This window comes from Anguilla anguilla, chromosome 11 (genome assembly GCF_013347855.1).
Source record: "Anguilla anguilla isolate fAngAng1 chromosome 11, fAngAng1.pri, whole genome shotgun sequence".
NCBI lineage: Eukaryota > Metazoa > Chordata > Actinopteri > Anguilliformes > Anguillidae > Anguilla > Anguilla anguilla.
The window spans coordinates 24,762,380-24,782,015 of NC_049211.1; the positions used below are offsets into that span (position 1 = coordinate 24,762,380).

The 19,636-nt window shown below is 39.2% G+C and overlaps 1 protein-coding gene across 5 annotated transcripts; it reads left to right on the forward strand.

The window, feature by feature from the left end:
- Positions 1 to 5,838: 5,838 nt before the first annotated feature.
- Positions 5,839 to 11,589, forward strand: LOC118208662 (suppressor of cytokine signaling 2-like). Of its 5 annotated transcripts, none has more exons than XM_035383544.1 (4): positions 5,847 to 6,312; positions 6,791 to 6,956; positions 7,891 to 8,168; positions 8,995 to 11,589. In XM_035383544.1, exons 3-4 carry the CDS (start codon positions 7,898 to 7,900, stop codon positions 9,507 to 9,509), a joined length of 786 nt encoding a protein of 261 aa, XP_035239435.1. In that variant the 5' UTR covers positions 5,847 to 6,312; positions 6,791 to 6,956; positions 7,891 to 7,897; the 3' UTR covers positions 9,510 to 11,589. The 5 variants fall into 5 exon arrangements, with proteins under 5 accessions (XP_035239437.1, XP_035239435.1, XP_035239439.1 ...); XM_035383548.1 differs by having other exon boundaries at positions 6,841 to 6,956; XM_035383545.1 differs by having other exon boundaries at positions 5,847 to 6,303.
- Positions 11,590 to 19,636: the final 8,047 nt, after the last annotated feature.

Below are 19,636 nucleotides of genomic sequence, written 5' to 3' on the forward strand. Positions count from 1 at the left end.
TCAATCATCCACAAGTGGAATGCATGAGGTTACACCTGGGCCAAAAAAACTAGGAATTGCACCTGCATAACTTTTCCACATGATGGCGATCATGGTCATCTTTTCAAAAGAACTGGATTTTCTGCCTGCTGTAGTCCATTCCTTTTTCCCTGCTTGGAGAGGGACTTCTCATTGGCAAAATACTGAATCTTCATCTAGTCGCCAGGCCAAATTATCAGGCATGGTGGGAAGGGGGTCTGGCTAGTTGGCCTTGTCTTTATTGTAGACAGCAGTCTGATCTGCAATAAATGTTGATGTTGGCAGATGAGGCAAAACAATGAAGGCTTTTCAGATAAAAAAATGAGAAAAAATCTAACTCCCTTACTTGGAGTGAATATACATGACCTGAAGCAACATACATGACCAGCAAAATCCTTGGACCATTAGTAAAAACAAAAAGGAAGTAACCTTTTTAACTATGTTAAACTTCACACAGGAAGAGCCTACTGTGCAATTCTCATGAACCAAAATAACCAGTGTTAAAAACATACAATACTTTTCTAATCAGTTAAGTGAAATCATCTGGTTACACATGTTTCTCACAACACCCATGGCTTCACAAAAATGGTACATTGTCAATGGGAGTGGTGAGGTGAAATGACAACCAAGAATGTGGTGCAGCGGATGCGATTCATTCAGGCTGCTTTTGCCTTAAAATTAAGCTCAGCTCGCCATCTGTGACGCTGCAGACCCAGCATTGTGGCTGCCACTGAAATGCATGGGATGCATGGGCCTGTGAGGGAGAGACTGAGACTCAGTCTCACATTTTATGCATGAAACGTGGGAACTCTGATTCTGGCAGCTCATGCTCTTGCCTGAAGTAGACTATTTTCAACTTTTTATGTCAAACTGTTTGTTGTTTATACTGTTTCAGCTTACTGATTCAGTTAGTTAACTGATTGTAAGCTGCTCACTTAAAAAATGTTTTTTGTTTTTTTTTTAAATACAGTTGCTGTGTGTAAAACCTTTCAAAAACATGGCTGGGGTGTAAATGTATGTACACTACTGATCAATCATGAGTTACCATTTTATATGCAGTTCACAACATTGAGGTTACCTATATCAGCTGGTGTACACTTTGAGTAAAGGATATGCTAAAAAAAAAAAAAAAACAGTGGGCAGACATTAGCTAAGGGGCAGTCATGATGAGAATCAGGTGCTGAGAGAAGGGAAAATAGCATGTAAATTGTGCTGCCGCTACCGGACTGCCATTGTTCCGATTTGCAAATGCTGGCATGTCAACAGCTGTTGCTGATGCCATTCTGATGGCTTTTCCTGGGTCATCCGCAACAAGAAACCTTAACAGGGGAAATGAACATGTCACAACCATGGTACTCTTTCAACAGTTGCCATCTGTGTTTCCATGGCGTCTGAGGGGGTGGGTGTCACCATGGCGACAACATCCACATTTAGCTATTACTAGCTGATTTACCATAGCCACAACAGATTGCCTCCTTCACCTTCACCCTCCTCCTTTCTATATCCTTCATGGCTTCATGTCTTTGGTATAGGGATTGCCAGTATTTTTGGGAATGGTTATCGGACATACAGCTATGATCGGGACTGTGTACAGGCAAGGTGGTCCATAAGGCACAGGGAAAAAATATTCTATCGCCTAAAAAATAAGACCTATTTGTTCAGCTTGATGCCAGACTTTCCACTTTTCAGATTGTTTTGTCCACTGTCCACTCCTATGTTCAACAATTAAATGATAAAATGATACGGAATTCGCCGTATAAATAATCTGAAATGTTATTATTGTGCCAGGAAATACTGAAGTGTCATAGGGTGTTGTTTATGCCCAGCATGTGAAGGCAGCTGATGCTGGGAACACAAAAGCTGATCAAAAACTAATTTGATCAATATTGTAAGACAAATGAACCATAAATTTCATTTAATGAAGGACATGCCATGAAAAACAGCCAGGGTCAAAGACAGCTGGGAGCTGATCAAAATAAAAATAATCTAAATTAGGCAAAAGGAGATTTACTGGTTAGATAGCTGGTTTGTTTACTTTGCAAAAGAACAAAGTATATTTTTAATTTAAGGAATGTATCTAGGCATATAGTCAGATACCTATTATAGAACAACAACAAACATAACATGAAAATGTACATCTACTGTATGTTTATGAAAAACTCAATACAACTTTCCAACACATTCACAGTCAGTTATGAGAGTCAGGTTAGTGGACAGTGATTGCTGTTAGTGCTTTAGAAAAGCAACATTGGGCATGAAAAATAATTTGGGGAAAGTATTTATATACTACAAATACAAACAACAATTCCAGAATCAAATACAGTCAAGTCTGGAAGTATTGGCATCTTTGATGAAAATGAAGCTATGTAAACTCAGATATTATATAATCACTTACAGTATATATAAAACAATATTTTATGCTCAAATTTGTGGAGAATTTATATAATTTTGTTTTAATATAATAATTATTTGAAATAAACTTGTTTTGTTTTTATTGAGTAATATATCTCAGGAAAGGTGTTATTGTCATTTGTTTTCTACAGTTTTTTGTGCACCTTTATTCTGAACCTAACTGTACATGCAAAAATATAGCTTAAAATACACAATCAAATACTTTTGCATTTGCACAAGTCTGATGATAGCTAATCTTACAGTGTCAGTCCTGTTAGTCCTTGTATATGTGACTATAACCAGATTTAACTCTTCATATGTTGAATAATCACCAAGCTTATTGAAAACTCTTTGTCCCTCACATGCTGTTACATGCAGAAAAGGATACTGTTGGGCTCAGATCTGGCACATTACAGGCATGCATGTTATATCAACAAAAGATAAGGTTTACACTATAATACAAATAAATGTGCATTTTTGGAGTGGGGACAGAAAAAAAAGACTGTAAGATCACTGGATGCCATCAATGACCAAACAGAAATAACAAAAGCTGCCTTTAGTACATTTGGTTGTGTTTACATTGATTTGTTCGAAAACTGCCCACGGTTATAAAGCAAACTGTCAGGCAAAGATTGGTTGTAACTGACTGCAGTAATCAACCAGTGCTTGCTAATCAACCAGAAACCAGCAATGAACTTAGAATGTATTACAATTTCCCAATAGCCCGTCAGCTGCTGCTGCAATCTTTTTTTTAACATTGGGAATAGACCCAAAATCGGCCCTGCATTAACTGCCAGCTTCGGCACACTGTTGGACAAAGACAGTTGAAGAGACAGCACTCATTGGTTGCTAGGTTATCAAGATTTTTAGCTTATCGATGTATTGCTTTATTACCCAGTGTTTGACTATCAGTCAAAATCTAAAGCTTGCCCAATGATCATGTGCTTCAACATGAAAACTGAGTATACAAATGCCCATATTGTTCATTTAATTGAAGAAAATTGGTAATCTCGTTGTCTGCCCCAGCTGTTCTTCTGATTGCTAAGCTGTTTGGTTCCAATCATCTCTGTCAGCATTGTTACACTCAGTTTCAGTGTAACATTCATGAGTTCTTTATAAGAGCATAACAGATGTCTGTACATTGGCAATGTTAATTATTAGTGGTAGGTAGGCCTTCTTTGGGAGCCAGTGTTTGGACTGTTTCTGCAGGTTCATTGGAGGGTAAGCTAATGGTTGATCAAGTATTTAAATGATATGAAGCCACATTGGTCAAGCTCAATGAACTGTAGTAATACACATACAGGGTGGTGGTGGTGGGGGGGGGGGGGCATAATAGTGCAGCAATAAACACAAACACATATATAAACTGACAAAAATTAATAAATAAAAACATAAATTAATTAGTAACATTCAGCCTTTCTTATATGTAACCCACGAGCTGCTATTGGTTTGTGTTTTCCTACACGATAGACAAGTTTAATTGTCTATTACCCCAGATAACATTTAGCAATGATTTATGATATCATCAAAAAGGGCATATTAACTTTGTTGAGGTTGCATGCATGCATCTTGTGAGAGGGCAAGTTGAAATTTTGTTTTAAGTTAATCATGATTTTTATTTAATTAGACCAGACATTAGGTAATAAAAAGTTCATTTTTGTTAGCCTAAGGTTTGGCCTATGTCTCCGACTGCTTTTTTCTTATTTCTCAACCTGATAATGGCTTCCTTCACTTTCAACAGCACAGCTCTCCTCCTCAAGTTGAAAAATGGCAATAACAGACTCCAAAGGCAATCAAAAGCCTAAAATTACAACTAGATATGGAAAGCTCTCTTATACCTGCATTAAGGAAGCAATTGAACACACCTGACTCATAAACACCTATGGTCCAATGCGATGGGTGGGACCATGTAAAAAATGTGCTCTAATTTCTATGTGGTGAAACCAAGAGGTATAGTATTTACAATAAGTATTTGTCCCAAATATTATGCAGCTCACTATATATAGTGAGCTGCATAATGAGCTCCAGAACAGCTTCAATGTTCCTTGGCATAGATTCTATGGCATAAAAGTCTATGGAACTCTCCTGGAAGGATGGAACACCATCTTCCCAATATTCCCTCATTTGGTGTTTTGTTGAGGGTGTTGGAGAGCACTGTCTAATACGTTGGTTCAAAATCTCCCATAATTGTTCACTTGGGTTGAGATCTGGTGACTGTGAAGGCCATAGCATATGATTTGCATCATTTTCATATTCATCAAACCATTCAGTGACCCCTCATGCCCTGTGGATGGGGGCATTGTCATCCTGGAAGAGACTACTCACATCAGGATAGAAATGTTTCATCATAGTATAAAGGTGATCACTCAGAATAACTTTGTATTGATTTTCAGTGACCCTTCCCTCTAAGGGGACAAGTAGACCCAAACCATGCCCCATAGTATAACAGAGCCACTGGACGCCCTCACTGTAGGGGTCAAGCACACAGGCCAGTACCATTCATGTATTAGTGCATGTATGTGTACTCCATACTCGTACTCGCCTACTTGTCGAGAATATGGTGAAGGAGGACTCATTTGACCATAAAGAAAAAAAAAGCATTGTACAGTGCCAGGTGAAAGGGCAAGAGCTGAATCCCTCCAGACTACCAGCTCTGCATGTCTGCTTTTCAGCATACAAACACAACCATCTGTCTTACTGTATGATGCTGTTATTATCTTATTATAAGGACCATTTTCTTGTCAGTGTAGGATGGCAACTAATATTAAAATGGTGAGTAACTTTATTCTATCCAAAACAAATATATGGAAGACTGCCGATGAAGTACATTGCAATATATCACAGATTAATGCTAACAATACTGGAAAAAAATGGTTTGCTGTAACTGGTAGGTCAGTGGTAGTTGGCTGATTATGGAACAATGCACAACAGTCAATCTACAATGGTGTGTGTTACCCACCTATGCCCCAGTATTCCATGTTGGTCCAATTAGGTCAAAGTACATTTAATCGGTATGCGAATTACAGTTTAATTGTTGCCTTTCGTTTTGACTTAACTATAAATCACTTTCCAAAGATAATTCTAATATGTAGATGCATTTACCATCTTGTCTTTAAAAAAAGAGTATTTGTAAAACGCGTTTTAGTGATATCATAAATATTTAGTAATAAAATGTTTTCGGGGCTTTTTTGCTTACATGTTTGTGTGAATTTGAGCAATGAATTTAAAAGAGTGACTGCGCATAAATTATTTTGACATCATTTTTTTATCTACGCATGGCAGCTACAGTAATGTATTGTACTACGTGTAAGCGCGTGTTTGCGTGCAAGAAAGATTTGGGCTGAAGCCAACTCCCCAGTGTTTGGATCAGGGACTGCATTTCTTGCTTTTTTCAGCTAGCCATGCGTCAAATTACTGTTGTTGCGTTGTCTTTTATACTAATTTGTAATGACGCATTTACTCTGTTTTCTTTAATACCTGTGCTCATGAAGATGTATTTCCTGGCCGTTACATCTAGATGGTCCAGTTTCGCGTTTTAAAAAAATGTAGGCTACCAAAAGCTTAGGGTGAGTCAGGTAGTTTGCTAACTGAGAATAGATACTGTAAATCTATGCCCGCTGTGAACCCTTTCATTGATTTAAACAAACAGTGAACAGGAGTATCCTGCACCAGATCATTTAATATGGGCGAAAATGCACTCCGTGACTTCATCGTCTGAGCTACGGATTGGTGGAGCTGGGCCAGAACAAATCATTCACACGTGACTTGCCTTTCTGCGAATGTTCCTGGAAAGTGGTTCGCTGGTTTGTAAAGGGAAAACATTGTAAAAAAAAAAAAAAAAAAAAGAAGTGTATAAAGACTGAGTGACTTATTATACGAAACAGACGGAGACCAGTAAGTTGGGTAATAGAAAGCAAATAAATTGTACTTTTTCATGATCTTTATAACCTTCATATTTCAAAGGCAAATCCAAAAATATGACTAATCAGCAAACTTAAAATAGCTCACGCTTACTCGGAAGAGTTGACTACAATTATGAAACGTTGAAAGTACAACTAATAGCCTGGCAAGCATAAGAAACTGTTGCTCACAAATAGCTTTCTTCTTTCCTTACGATTGTGCTAAATTGTGGGTGATCGTAGTTCAAGTGGCGGTGGTCGTAGTTCACTGATTTATCGAATTTAAATCAGCTGTTATTCTATTTTGAGTCGCCTCGAATGTGGTTTTTATTTGTATACTTTATCTTCATCGGAATTTGTGTGTACATTTTTGAGAAATATGCTGTTGTTGTTTATTTATAAACTCGAGGTGAATCACTGCTTGCTTTCTTAAACTATCGTACATATTAAGACTTAAAACCTACGGGCTATTCGCCCCACAGCGGATGAGCTTTAGCAAGCTATCTAATTCGCTGGTGTCGTTCGCATGGAGTGCACGGACCTGAGGGTGTAACAACGAAAGAACCCTGAAGCAGCCTGTAAGCATCGCAAACTGAAAACTTCTTGAACGCTTCAGGATCCTGCGGATTAATGAAACACAATTAAAAGGTGAGCTAGGTAAATGTGATTCTTATTACTTTTTAAGAATTAATATGTTCGGCTAAGGTCATTCACCTCCTGTCAGCTATTTTAGTGAGTTTTATGTCTGTGCCAGATATAATTCCGTAATTAAACTGTTGGTTATTTGGTATGAAAATAAATTTCATGAATTGCCTACGTTTAAATTGGGTGCCATGCTTGCACCGAAGCATTGCCTAATGATCATGCGGTCATGTTTGGTAAATTGTAGGTTATGTTCACGATTAAATACCGTGGCCGTCTCGCAAACTACTAAGTGATTGTTAAAGCATTGCATTCTAGACAGCAACTAATTAACAATTTTGTAAATTATGATAACCTATCAAGTAGCCTAACCTTGTCTGATCTTAACTGGCCTAACGCATTTTCCCCGTTTTGCTGCTAATGGTTAAAGGGATCGCTAAATGGTTTCCAATTGTAGCCTAATTCAGTCTGTAGTTTATGCGAGGCATGTTCCGTTTGACTTACCAGCCAGTAATAGGCAATTAAATAGCCTACAAATGAAAAATGAACAGACAAATAGACAATAACCAATTGATATAGACCAAGACGTTCTTTAGAGGGATATCATTCAAGTTGCATGTGGAATTTCATATACTTAAGTAGAGATGATTTTTCGTCATTCATTTTGTAAAAAAGAAAAAATAAAAGAAAAAAAAGGCAGTTTATTATAGCCTGCACCACAATAATCGCCAAAACCTTCAGCTGCTTTAGGCTGTGTCTGAAATGAGCAAAACAAAAAACCTTTGTTAATAATAATAATAATAATAATAATATTAGCTTAAACTATAGCCTAATGTCATAGAATAAAAAATATAACACTTTAGCAAATTGCAGGTGACACATAGCCTCTAGAAAATCGCAGTAAAGACGCAATGTGTGTGTGCTTTTTTTTTTTTTTTAGGCTTTGGATGGGGCATACACAGTGTGTTTCGCAGACAAGGGAAAGTGATACACGAACTCGAAGTGCTGAGGGTCGGGTAGAGACCCCGGACACACGCGCAGTGCACAAGCCCGCCGGTGTTCCCGTTAACACGGGACGGATGATTCTTCCAAACCTCATACCCGAGAAATCCCTCATCCCAATCCGGCTCAAAGACCCCGGACTGGAACCACGGCAGAGAGAATCCACTAAGGATGCGTTTCGAGGGGAGGGTGCGATGGCCCAGCTTGCCGAGTCTGGTGAGTTTCTTCTGCTGTTGTTTTTGTCATTTAATAATTCAGTCGACAAGAAAATACGTAGTAAATAACATTTAAAGCTCAAAGAAAATTATTGTTACTGCACGTAGGCATTCGGCATGATCAAATAATATGCTCATAGGTTATAAAAACTTTTTGCTTCATAAGAAAAGTATGGAAAGTGTATCGAGCCTGTATCATGATGCTTTTTCAAAATGTCAGTTGTCTTGAATTGATTACTGCCGAAGTGTTCACTCCGCTCGTGAATTAGATTGAAAAAAACAATAGATCTGGTAAACCACTGGCTCTATTATTTAAAATAATTTACGAATTTTGGAACAAGGATGGGCTGCACAGTAGTGCAGTGAGTTGCACAGCAAGACGGTCCTTGATTAGAATCTCGGCCAGGGCCTTTCTGTCCAAGTTTGCTCCCAGTACTTCGGTTTCCTTCCACTGTCCAAAGACATGTAGGGTTAGGTTAATTGGAGAGTCTAAATTGCCCTTATGTATGAGTGTGTGAGTGAATGGTGTGTGTGCCCTGTGATGGACTGGTGATCTCTCCAGAGTGTATTCCTGACTCTCGCCCAATGCATGCTGGGTTAGGCTCCAACACCTCCTGTGACCTTGACCAGGAGTAATCTGGATATAGTTTATGGATGGATGGAACAAGAACTTGTAGGATACTTTGATAAGGATGCTTTAATTACACATTGTTACTTATCACTGGAGGATGTTATAAGGCTAAGGCATCAGGATGTGCAGCTATGAACCGTTTTGGGTCTGAAACTCATTACGCATCGGTGATGTACTTCCTTTGCATGTTGGGCAGGCTGGTACTGGGGTTGCATCACTGCCGCAGAGGCCAAGCAGCTGCTGACAGAGGCCATGGAGGGGACCTTCCTCCTGCGGGACAGCTCCAATCCCGGGTACCTGCTCACCCTGTCGGTGAAGACCAGCCTGGGGCCCACCCACCTGCGCATCGCCCACTCGGACGGGGTGTTTGGCTTCGACTCGGTGGTGATGGCCCGGCCAAGGCTGCGGCAGTTCAAGGGGGTGGTGGAGCTGGTGCAGCACTACGCCATGGCCCACCGCCGCCCCGCCGGTCCCCAGGAGCAGGCCCGAGCCCCGGAGGAGGAGGAGGCGGGGGGCGAGGAGGCCCCGGAGGCCCCGACGGCCCCAGAGAGCACGCTCCAGCTCAGGCTGACCCGGCCCCTGTACAAGTCGGCCCCCAGCCTCCAGCACTTGTGCCGCATCGCCATCAACCGGCACTCTCGCTGCCATGTGGACCTGCCCCTGCCGGACAGGCTGAAGGGCTACCTGCTGGAGTACCCCTTTCTGCTGTAGCGCCCCGTCACTTTGCGTCGCTCTCACACTCGCACGTTTGACTGAGCTGATGATGGCTTGAGGAGAGACACAGGTTGGCTATTCCCTTATTTTTTCAACCAATGCTGTGACCTCTCTGGTCTACAGCGAGACATTTTTAAAGGATTTCATATCCTGAATTGTAAGGATTTTCTTGTAATGTTCAGGGCCAAAATATGTTTTGTTTTTTTCGTTGTATTTTTTTAATCCCCGCAGGGGAAATAAATATATCAAGGGAGTTCTTGAACAACTGCTATTGTTTGAAAATGTTGACACCTTTTTGGAACGGAAGTGCTTTTTTAACCCACTGTCCTGTTTTTTAAGAAGTAGGGGTAAAAATGTGCTCTCTACTATTAGAGTTTTGTGAGGAAAAAGAATGTCAGGTTGATGGATTTGTATTTGAAATGGTTTATATAACCATTTGCAAATACAGTATGTATGGCCAAATAAACAAGTTTTGTGTAAGTATCACAAGGCAAGAACTATTTAATGAATAATGTAGCAATAGTAAATGCTATAAACAAATTGTTTACTGTTTCAAATCTAGTATAATATGGTAGAGCAGATACACATACTGGTACGTACTTGAAATTTGAGTACCTCTAAGAGTGGAGTATGTATGCAGACACTTATTTTGCAAGGCATTCAGTTCTTGAAATGATTAAAATATATTATGTTCTCATTACAAACGAAACTTGCAGTTAGTGGCATTTATGTTAATAGCATTTGCATTTTTTTAGAAATACTGTAATTTTTACAGGTATATTCAAGTATCCAATATTAAAAAAAAAAAAAAAAAATCATTATTCAGCTATGAACTCCATTTCCCTCTGGTTCTACAACTGATTTGAACTCATTGCACATCCTTTGGCCGTCAGGCAGTCTAGCTCTGGAACTGATGAGCCCTAAAGTTTTAAAAACGTCTTTGGTTGTCTGAGCCACTTTATCTGATATTATGCCCAGTAGCCAGTTAACTGAAATGAATGGCCAAGAGGAGGCACGTTCAAACAGTCAATAAAGGAATCTCTCAGAGGGACCTCTCCATATAAGGTGAGGAACTGTAGGAGACTGGGCTAGCTGTCGTGGTCGTGCCTTTATTTCCTCTGTGGAACGAGCCTGTGACCCTGCTCGCCTGTGTGCCAGTGGTGCTGAGGAGATTGCCTTACAGCGGTGATCAACCCGATACCCTTCCATCTTTCCCCTCATACCCTGAAAGGCATATGCAGAGGTTTATGGTTCTAGTTAAACTAAATCTTCTGTCAGAAAACAACTACGTGATTTGTTTACCTCCAAGGATATGATTAGGCCGGTAGAGCGGCTCAGTGTGTTCTGGGAGTGTCAGAACTGGGAGTGTCATTGTACACAGCTAGGAATGCAATGACAAGAAGTTCTCAGCAGGCATTCAGTATCAATGGGCTTTGTCTGTCAGCCTGCGGTCACTATGTCGAAAGTTATTCTACGCTGGCTTAAGGTATAGTTACGAAGCCTTCGTTTTAAAGTGGGGTAAAATGTCTGGTGTTAATTCACCACTAACAGCATGACATATGGTCCTCCCCTGGACCAGAGCATGACCATGCGTACTCTGAACATTTTACTCTATGCAAGCCGGCTGTTTCCTCTTTTTCAACAGCACCGTTCAAAATCAAACTTTTGGTTAGTATAGGTTCACAATCTCTTATTTGCCTTTTGGGCTGGTAAGAAAAAGCAAAGATACTTTCTGGAGTGTGTACTACCTTCCAGACCAGGAAGGGGTTAACTGAAATGAATTCAGCCTGTTCTTCTATGACGATTGTGTGCAGTTTTCAGTTCAATAGAGCCTGGAATTTTGTGAAACATGTTCAGGCAGGACACAATCTCCAAAATGGGTGTGCTGACTAAACGTACAGTTCGTGGAAATTGTTAACACGAGCTTTCGAAGAAGACCGTGAAATATCTTCCTGAATCAGCTGTTCACTTGCGCTGTTAAAGCTGAAGTGCTTGAACATAGGAAATGTGGCTGATTGCTGTGGTGAAATGCCTGTAGCTCATTTTTCTGCCTAAAATAAATGGTACCAAAAACATATTTCCATTTGAGTAAATTGTGTATATGAGTGTGTACACATGTTAAGTGTTTGTGTGACGTGAAGGATATACTGTAATGTCACGTTATATAACACTGGAATCTAGGCAGTCTGCTTCTGAGCCTTAAACTAAAAGCATTGCTAAGCTATGCCAATTTCTCCTCTAAACAGCAGGGTAAGCAATCAAACAGCAAATTAATTGACTTTTAGCAATGCTTAAGAGGAAAGCACATGAAGACAATTGGTTTTGTACCTATACGATTATGTTAATCTATAAGTCACCAGAAAAAATGGTATGTCTACCAAATAAATACCATAAAATAATATGAAGATAATTTAGCTTATGTATTTAGCTTAGAGTCTGTATTACATGACAGATAATAAAGACAGTAGCATAATAACAATTCAGCATTAAATATCTTCCATAAAAGGGATGGAAAACATTTTCATGAAAACTTGTCAAACGCCTTCGATTTTTTAAAAAAGTGTTCCATATGGGATCTCTCATTACTAAACAATGTACACACGGATAAGAGCAAGTGTGGTTTCCCCATGGTCTCGCACATTTCCACTGCAAGTGTATAGCCTGATACAAAAGGAGAAACACTAGGATGTTTTAGTTATTACAATTATTAAAAGGCTACAGAGAGCTAGTTGCGCACAGCAAAGTATGCAATGCTCTATTCAAGAGAAATACTACTCACAATGGGCCTCTCACAAAACCTTTCTTAAATTCTTCTTTTGTTTTTGTTTTTCAATGTTTTAAGCTCCTACGAAAAGCCAACATGGGATTCATAAAACCTGCACAGACTTTTGATTATGTATGTATCCCAGATGTATCAGATGATGAATGCCAGTTGTTCATAAACTTGGATGCCCGTGCCTGTTCATGTTGATTAGTATACGGAAACGCCCTAGCAGTACCATAAAAGTTGTGCGGACCTCAGGGTCGTGTGCAAACATTAGCCATGCATGGCTGTCTGCAAACATACCTGTATAGTCCTTAAAGACGCTCTCACCTCCCAAGGCACAATTAGCCAAGTAATTCAGCAGCAGCAATGGCTGTGGCGTTCACTGTGGGCTTGTGAGTCATATCATCATCAATCACTTTTATCAATAAATTAAATGAATTACACGTGTTCTCAACAAGTTAGGTGAAAACTAGGTGTGGAAAAACATTAGGCGGTCATAAACTAAAATAAAAATAAGTAAAAAAAAAAAAAAAAAAAGAATTTACTAAAACTAGTAAACCTGCTTTTAAAAGTAAAACTAAACAGAACTTGAGAAGTTATTTAGATAGCCTAATTAATGTAGTAAAAATCAATGGTCCATTTAATATATATTATTCATAAAAAATTTTTATTGATAAACATTTTGTTATGATGTTATGAGGTGTGTGCATGCTTCAATAGACTTTGCATAAATATTAAACAGAAATGTTCTGCAAGTATGTAATGAGAGTTCCAGGTTGGTGTGCCCTTTTCTCACTTTGAGCTTCTGCCCCTCAAAAGGTCTCTGCACGGCCCTGATCTTCTGCGTATGCATGTGTCCTAATACACATAGATTTTGATCATACCAAAAACACAATCAGATAAGAAAACAAACTGTTGAATGCGGAAATGTTTGTGTTTATAGGCACAGCAAATGATAAAATCAGATGTAGGCACATTTCCTGAATGAGGCACATTGCATGAAACTCGAGGAAAAAATTAAGAAAAGTGCACTTTTTGTATGCTTTCTATTCCCCACACCTTGCCACATCAAGAAATATGCTTTTCTCTTCTGAAGTACTTTTCCTCTTGGCCCTGTCCGCCTACATGCTGTAACTGCTGAGTTTCTCAGAATGAGCGGATATTATTTTAACAATCACTATAATTATTAAATTAGGCACTACTTACATAAAGAGCTATTTGGCTTAGTTCATCATATGTCATTGACTGACCTATTTGCCATCAAGTAATAGTTTCCTCAAATGATGGCAGCTCAGATGATCATACTCCATTTTACGGAGGGGATTTTTCCTAATTGCCCTTTTTTCCACTTAAATGGTAATGTCAGAGACTTAGAGGCAGTGGTCATACAGTTCTCCAAGTTGCTGGGGACCGCTACTGGGCAAAATAGCTGAGGTGCTTGTTTTGATTTAATAGCGTTTAACAGTTATAACTCCCTTGCCACGAATTGCTCGATTCAGCAGCGTCTCACAGCTCCTTCTAGGAAAGGGAGGCCATTAAGCAGAAAAAAACCTGCATCTGCTCTGTGAAGAAACCACAGGAGTGCCTTGTGCATTTCTGAGAAGACTTATAATCTGTAGGCTTACTGCGAGGAACTCCAGCAGGCCTTAGCGCTGATGCCGGATCGCCTCCCCCACCTCCCCCGCCTCCCACACCGCCACAGCTGAAGATCTGTCGCCGGGAAAAGCACTGGAGTGCATTCTGTCTCCCCGGAATGAGTTTGTCGGTTGTCAGACACTGGTCATCAAAGCGTTTTGTCGAAAGGCCACTGCCAGATAACATGCATGTCCTTTCCACCCACGCGGAACCGACCGAAAATACTAGCACGTGGTGATTTATGAAAGCGGAATCATTCAGGCTATGGACGGTTTACAAAAGTATTGTCAATAATCTAACGATCATGTCTACGAAACCTAAGATAGGCAGATGTGCTGCTTAATTTATGAAGAATTATTGCCAGGTCAGGAAAATATTTCAAAACCATCAAAACCTGCCCACAAAAGTCAGAAACAATCCCCTGAACGAAAGTGCCAATGGAGTTGGGGATTGGAGTGTGGAGCTGTTATTCCAGTTCCAGGTTACCTGCATTAAGTGTCTAATATGGCCTTCACCGATAGATAGGCCTGCATGATTTCTTGCACCATATGCACGAAAAATACTCTCAAAAGCATTTTGGTTTTTTCACCAGTGGGATAATCTTAGTGGGCTAACTGGTTAAGAACCACGGACATGGCAGCTGCAGAATTTACAGAGGCAGTTGTTTTTCACTAGCGATATAAATCCTGCACAGGATTTATGTTTCACTTACTTCATAGTCTACTTAGGCCTAGCTACACACGATGAATCATCATTACTTAAAGGCAGACTTATAAATAACACTCATGAATGATTTGAAGATTTTAATATGTAAACCCACTGTAAATTAGTCCAATTTTCCATGCAAATATTGTAGGCCTGTATGATGTTGCAAGCAAGTTCAATAAATATGTGATTGCTGTACAGGGTAAAGTGCTGGTTACACGCTGTGGCACCTTTTGAGTTAGACAGTCTGTCCACAATCAGCAGTTGGTAAGTGATGGTTTCGGTAATCAACAATTAAACTGACTCCCAAAATATTTTGAATTTTCCAGGCCTACTATGCAATGCTTTCTCCTATATCTGATTGATGGGTGACAGTGGCCAGTCAACCACTATAATGACTTATAGTGACATCAAATCTTAACTGCCGTCCTTGTTCCTGCCACACCAAATTGGTTTTCTCAGTCATAATAAAGAAACTATATCTGTTTATCACCATTCATTAGCAGAGTCAGGTCATCTTTGAATGCCATATGCTATCACTGTCTTGGACATAATAGTGCCAGCGAAATGTAAACGGACTCAGCCAGACATAACATTATTTACAGAATTAGATATGCAGGAGAAAAAAATATGCCAGAGTTTGAAACTGGCAACGTGTGAAAATCAGCGCCCAGTAAGTAAGATGTCCTCTTGATCCAGAACGAAGGATCAAAAGGATAAAACAAAATGGCCAATTTAAAAAAAAAACTATATAGGTATGAAAAACATTTGAATTTTAGACATGAACATTTATTGTTTACAATCTTTTGTGTGGCATTAAAGAATATTACTCTCAATTTTCCACCCAATAGAATGAATTGGTTTCAGTTCTGAAAAAGACCAGTCAGTACCTGTTCATAGTTATGGATCTCTATGCAACAAAGATATTCCTAACTGTTAACATGCTGATCCTTACTGGTTATTCACTATGGAGGGTATATGAAATATTCAGGATTCAGTATATCAACATGGGTAAATTTATTGCACACCACGTCTGCAATCCGTAATTCCCACATAACCAAGAATTTATTTTAAAATACAACATGATAATTTTGTATTTGTATGCAGTAGGCCTGCCTTATTGTTAAAGTGCATTGCATTTCCAATATTCTCAGGTAGTTACTGCTTGTGTTTCAGAGTTATTGGAAAAATGTTTCTTTGTGTTGCATATCTTGAAAGATTTTTAATTGGATTTAACAAATCTCCAGGTGTGTGTAATGTGTGAGACAGGGGAAAAACTGGAGAGTGTGACAGTGGTATGACATTTGGAGAAAGAGCCAGACGTGGCTGTGGTGGTGAGTCTGGAAGGCCTGCCAATCTTTTTGCGAGGTAGAGAAACACGATCTATCACAGATGCGGAGGGGGGAGGGGGGAGGAGGTGGGGTGGGGGGGGCTCCCAGACCGATTCACTCTGTTCCTGGAACGAGGATTCCTGGAGGCTGCTGCAATCCCCTGACCCCCTACACTGGACGGCCTTCGGCGCCAGCCACACAAAAAGAGTGGGCCATCTGGGTAGGCTGTGGAAGAAGAGCTCCTCGGGTGTTTTTTTTAAAATATACATTTTGTACTAATCACTGTAACTGAGGTACGTGCAAGCCTGTTTCTCGTATTTTTCTGTTGTCTCATGTGTTTATACTTACGTTTCGTACATTCCCTCAAGGCCACCACACCCTGACGAAGAGACATTAATCTTTGGTAAAATGGTCAATGGTTTCCTGGTAAATTAAGAGGATTATAAAAATGAAAACCTTTTTTTTTTTTTTTGCTACTTCAAACATGCCCTCAAACAATGCAGACGGTACAGGCTCTTTCGGGGTCATTTGGTTCATTTCTCCCCTCAGTAATGTAGTTCAATTCAATGCCTGCCCGAGCCTGTTCAAGCTTGTCCTGTATTTTCAAATAAGGGAATAAAGGTCAGCAGATAATGAAATTAAAAATGATGTTGTGCTTGTATTGAATGGATAAAGGTAAAATGCTATTTGTGTTCCCCAATTCATATTTCAAGACTCCAAGACTCTTTGCTTGCTTGTTTCCACACAAAAAAAGTTTAAATTAAAAACACATTTCTTGTTTTAGTGGAATTGTTTTAGTTTTAATGGCAATGAACATTCAATATGACTTGAGAACATAAGAAAGTAATTATGAAATGCACATACATTTGCCTTTAATAAAACAGTACGTTCCCTCTCAAATAACATTCACTCGAATGTTCATGGCTTTCGCCAAGATAATGGCATGGAATGTCAAATGCGATTTTGTGTAAATTCAGTTTCCTAGGCTCTCCAAGAAGGAACTAGTATGTCATGATAGGAAATTGAAAATAGCATGGGGACCAACTCAGCTACACACTGGGGATTTTAGACAATTAATGAATGTAACAATATCAGGGACATAAAAGACTCAGAAAACTGCCATTCCATTGCAACTGCCAATACCATGTTAATGTGGGGAGGGGCCTAAAGCAATGTATTTTGGAAAAGCTCACAAATTAGTTGTATAAGGAGTTGAGCCATATTATTATTATTATTATTATTATTATTATTATTATTATTATTTATTTATTTATTTATTTATTTATTTATTTCTTTATATTTATTTATTTATTTTGGGGGGGTAAAGAATTTGTTTTTATACCTTTTCATTGTTTCTTGTTTTAGTAGCTGCCTTAAATATTAACTGTTGCTTTTATACACGACTACACTGCTGTTATTGAAAAGAGTGTTTATTGTCAAAGTGCTTTTAAAGGGATAGTTCCGTTTCTGGGGTTCAAAAATAGTCAAAAAGGGAAGGATAACTGGCATGCTGACATCCCATTCAAAATATTGAGGAGAAAGTGACAAGAAGATATTTTTGCCTTTTTGTTCCAGTAAATTGGGATTGCACAAGCAGGAAGCATTTTCAGTCCTGTCAATTTGTACTGATTTGAGGTGTGTCTCTCACAAGTAGTACTAGTGCTGCACTGTTGGTATAGAAACCATGCTCCTGCTTTCCTTGAGCACTGTGGTTTCAGGCTACATGCATCATGGGAAATAGTGCCAACTAAAGATGCACTAAATGCAATAAGTATTCTGGCAATACACACACATACAATCTATGGAAGTGTAACGTTGCTATTGAAGTTATTTGCTTTATTTTGCTTTAAACCACAAACCCGTGGATGCCCCTAGAACAGCCACTGTGAAGCCAAAATGTCTTGTGAAACTTCTATCAAGTATCAAAATGTCCTTCATCGCACACAAAAACTGAGGAAATCAAAAATGTGCCCTAAAACTGAAATAATGTCAAAAGACAACATGGGATGTCAGTCTGTTGTTTTTGCTGACATCCCAGTGAACATTTCTGTGATGTAAAAAATAAATAATAAAAATTGGTGAAACGCCATCTAGGGATTCAGGTGAAAACCTGGCTATATCCAAGCAAAACCTGAGCTATACTGGAGTTAACCTTGTCGGTTTATGTGAAAATGTCCCTCAACCTAGATTACCCCCCCACCAGACATCTACATTTCGGCTTTACCCCTCTGTGATCCTAATCCAGCACACATGCTATTATATGTCTGTGGTATTTGAGTGGCAGGGAGTGGCTGCAGCACAGAACACATAGCTGGGGGGCCTCTTTGTGTTGTCCAACCCTATTGAATGGACAGGTACTGTATGAGGGTGAATTATTCAGCTTCCTTACATAAGGCCTAGTCATGCCAAATGAGGTTCTCTCAACACTCTTTAAATGTTGAGAGGAAATCATTCAATCCCGTGAGTGAGAGTGTTATGCATGAGTTTATTTGGGGAAAGTGGGTGGTGATGGGGGGTGGTGGTGGTGGGGGGGGGGGTCCAAATTCTTTCAATGGGCTAGTAATTTCCTCGGCACATTCGGGCATGACATCATCAAGGGTTTTCATTTGACTATTTTCTGATAAATCTGAGGACAGCAAACAGATGTGAACGTACATTCTGTGATGCCAGCTGTTAAGCAGATTTAAACATACAGGTTAAACTGATTCCGAGAAGTCAGTAGTGTAGACCTCTGACACCGTCACTACAGGCTGCTTGTTTGCTTACTTCCCCGATCATTAAAAAGTTTTAACCATCACTGCGGTAGTCAGCCATCCTGCCATTTGAACATTTGAATTGTGAATCATTATTCATGAGCTTGAGTTGAGCTCTGGCCAGCATATTTTCCTACTGTACAAATTGCATTACATAAACTCTGTTCGTGCTTTCATGAATGTAATAAGATAAGATGTAATAAAAATAAAGAAATAAGGTAAGCCTACCATCTCACCTTTTGAGGCTGATTATTGTTTCCATAACAAGTTGGCCCAGGATGACAGTGTGTTGGCTGGCCCTAGATAGACTGGCCCAAAGCCCAGGAGAGTTAAATGGATGTAGACACCCTCTGTAAATCTGTACACAATGCCACAGTATTATCTTCCTCAGTATTTTTACCTGGCCAGGTAACACAGTCTTGTCATCATTGATGTTTAACACTAGAATAGAAATATTTTATCTCTGAAATTATTTGCCTGATCTTCATACTCTACCATCATATTTGTCACTGGGTTTTTGGTGAAACTTCCTAAGTTTCCTAAGTACCAGGTATTTACCAGGTAAACATGTGAGAATATCACATAATTGGCAAGAAAACACTGGAAAAAACTGGTAAATACTAAGAAGCTAAACGCCTCTATTACCTATGAATTCAAGTGACTCAATCTTGTAGTTTTCAAATGTGTAATTGTGTACTTCCTAATAATTTAGACAATACTTACTTTCTAATAGAGGTGTTTCTAAGAATGTCTTATTTAAATTCCAAGGAAGTACACAATTAAACTCTATAACCAACCTAATCCTTTAATAACTACAAGGTGACCTTGTAGTTATCAAAGTTAAATGGGTAATAGAGGAGGTGTTTCTAAGTATTTCAGTTTGAGTTTCTTTGTATTTACCTATTTTTCTATCTGTGGTAATTACCTAATTAG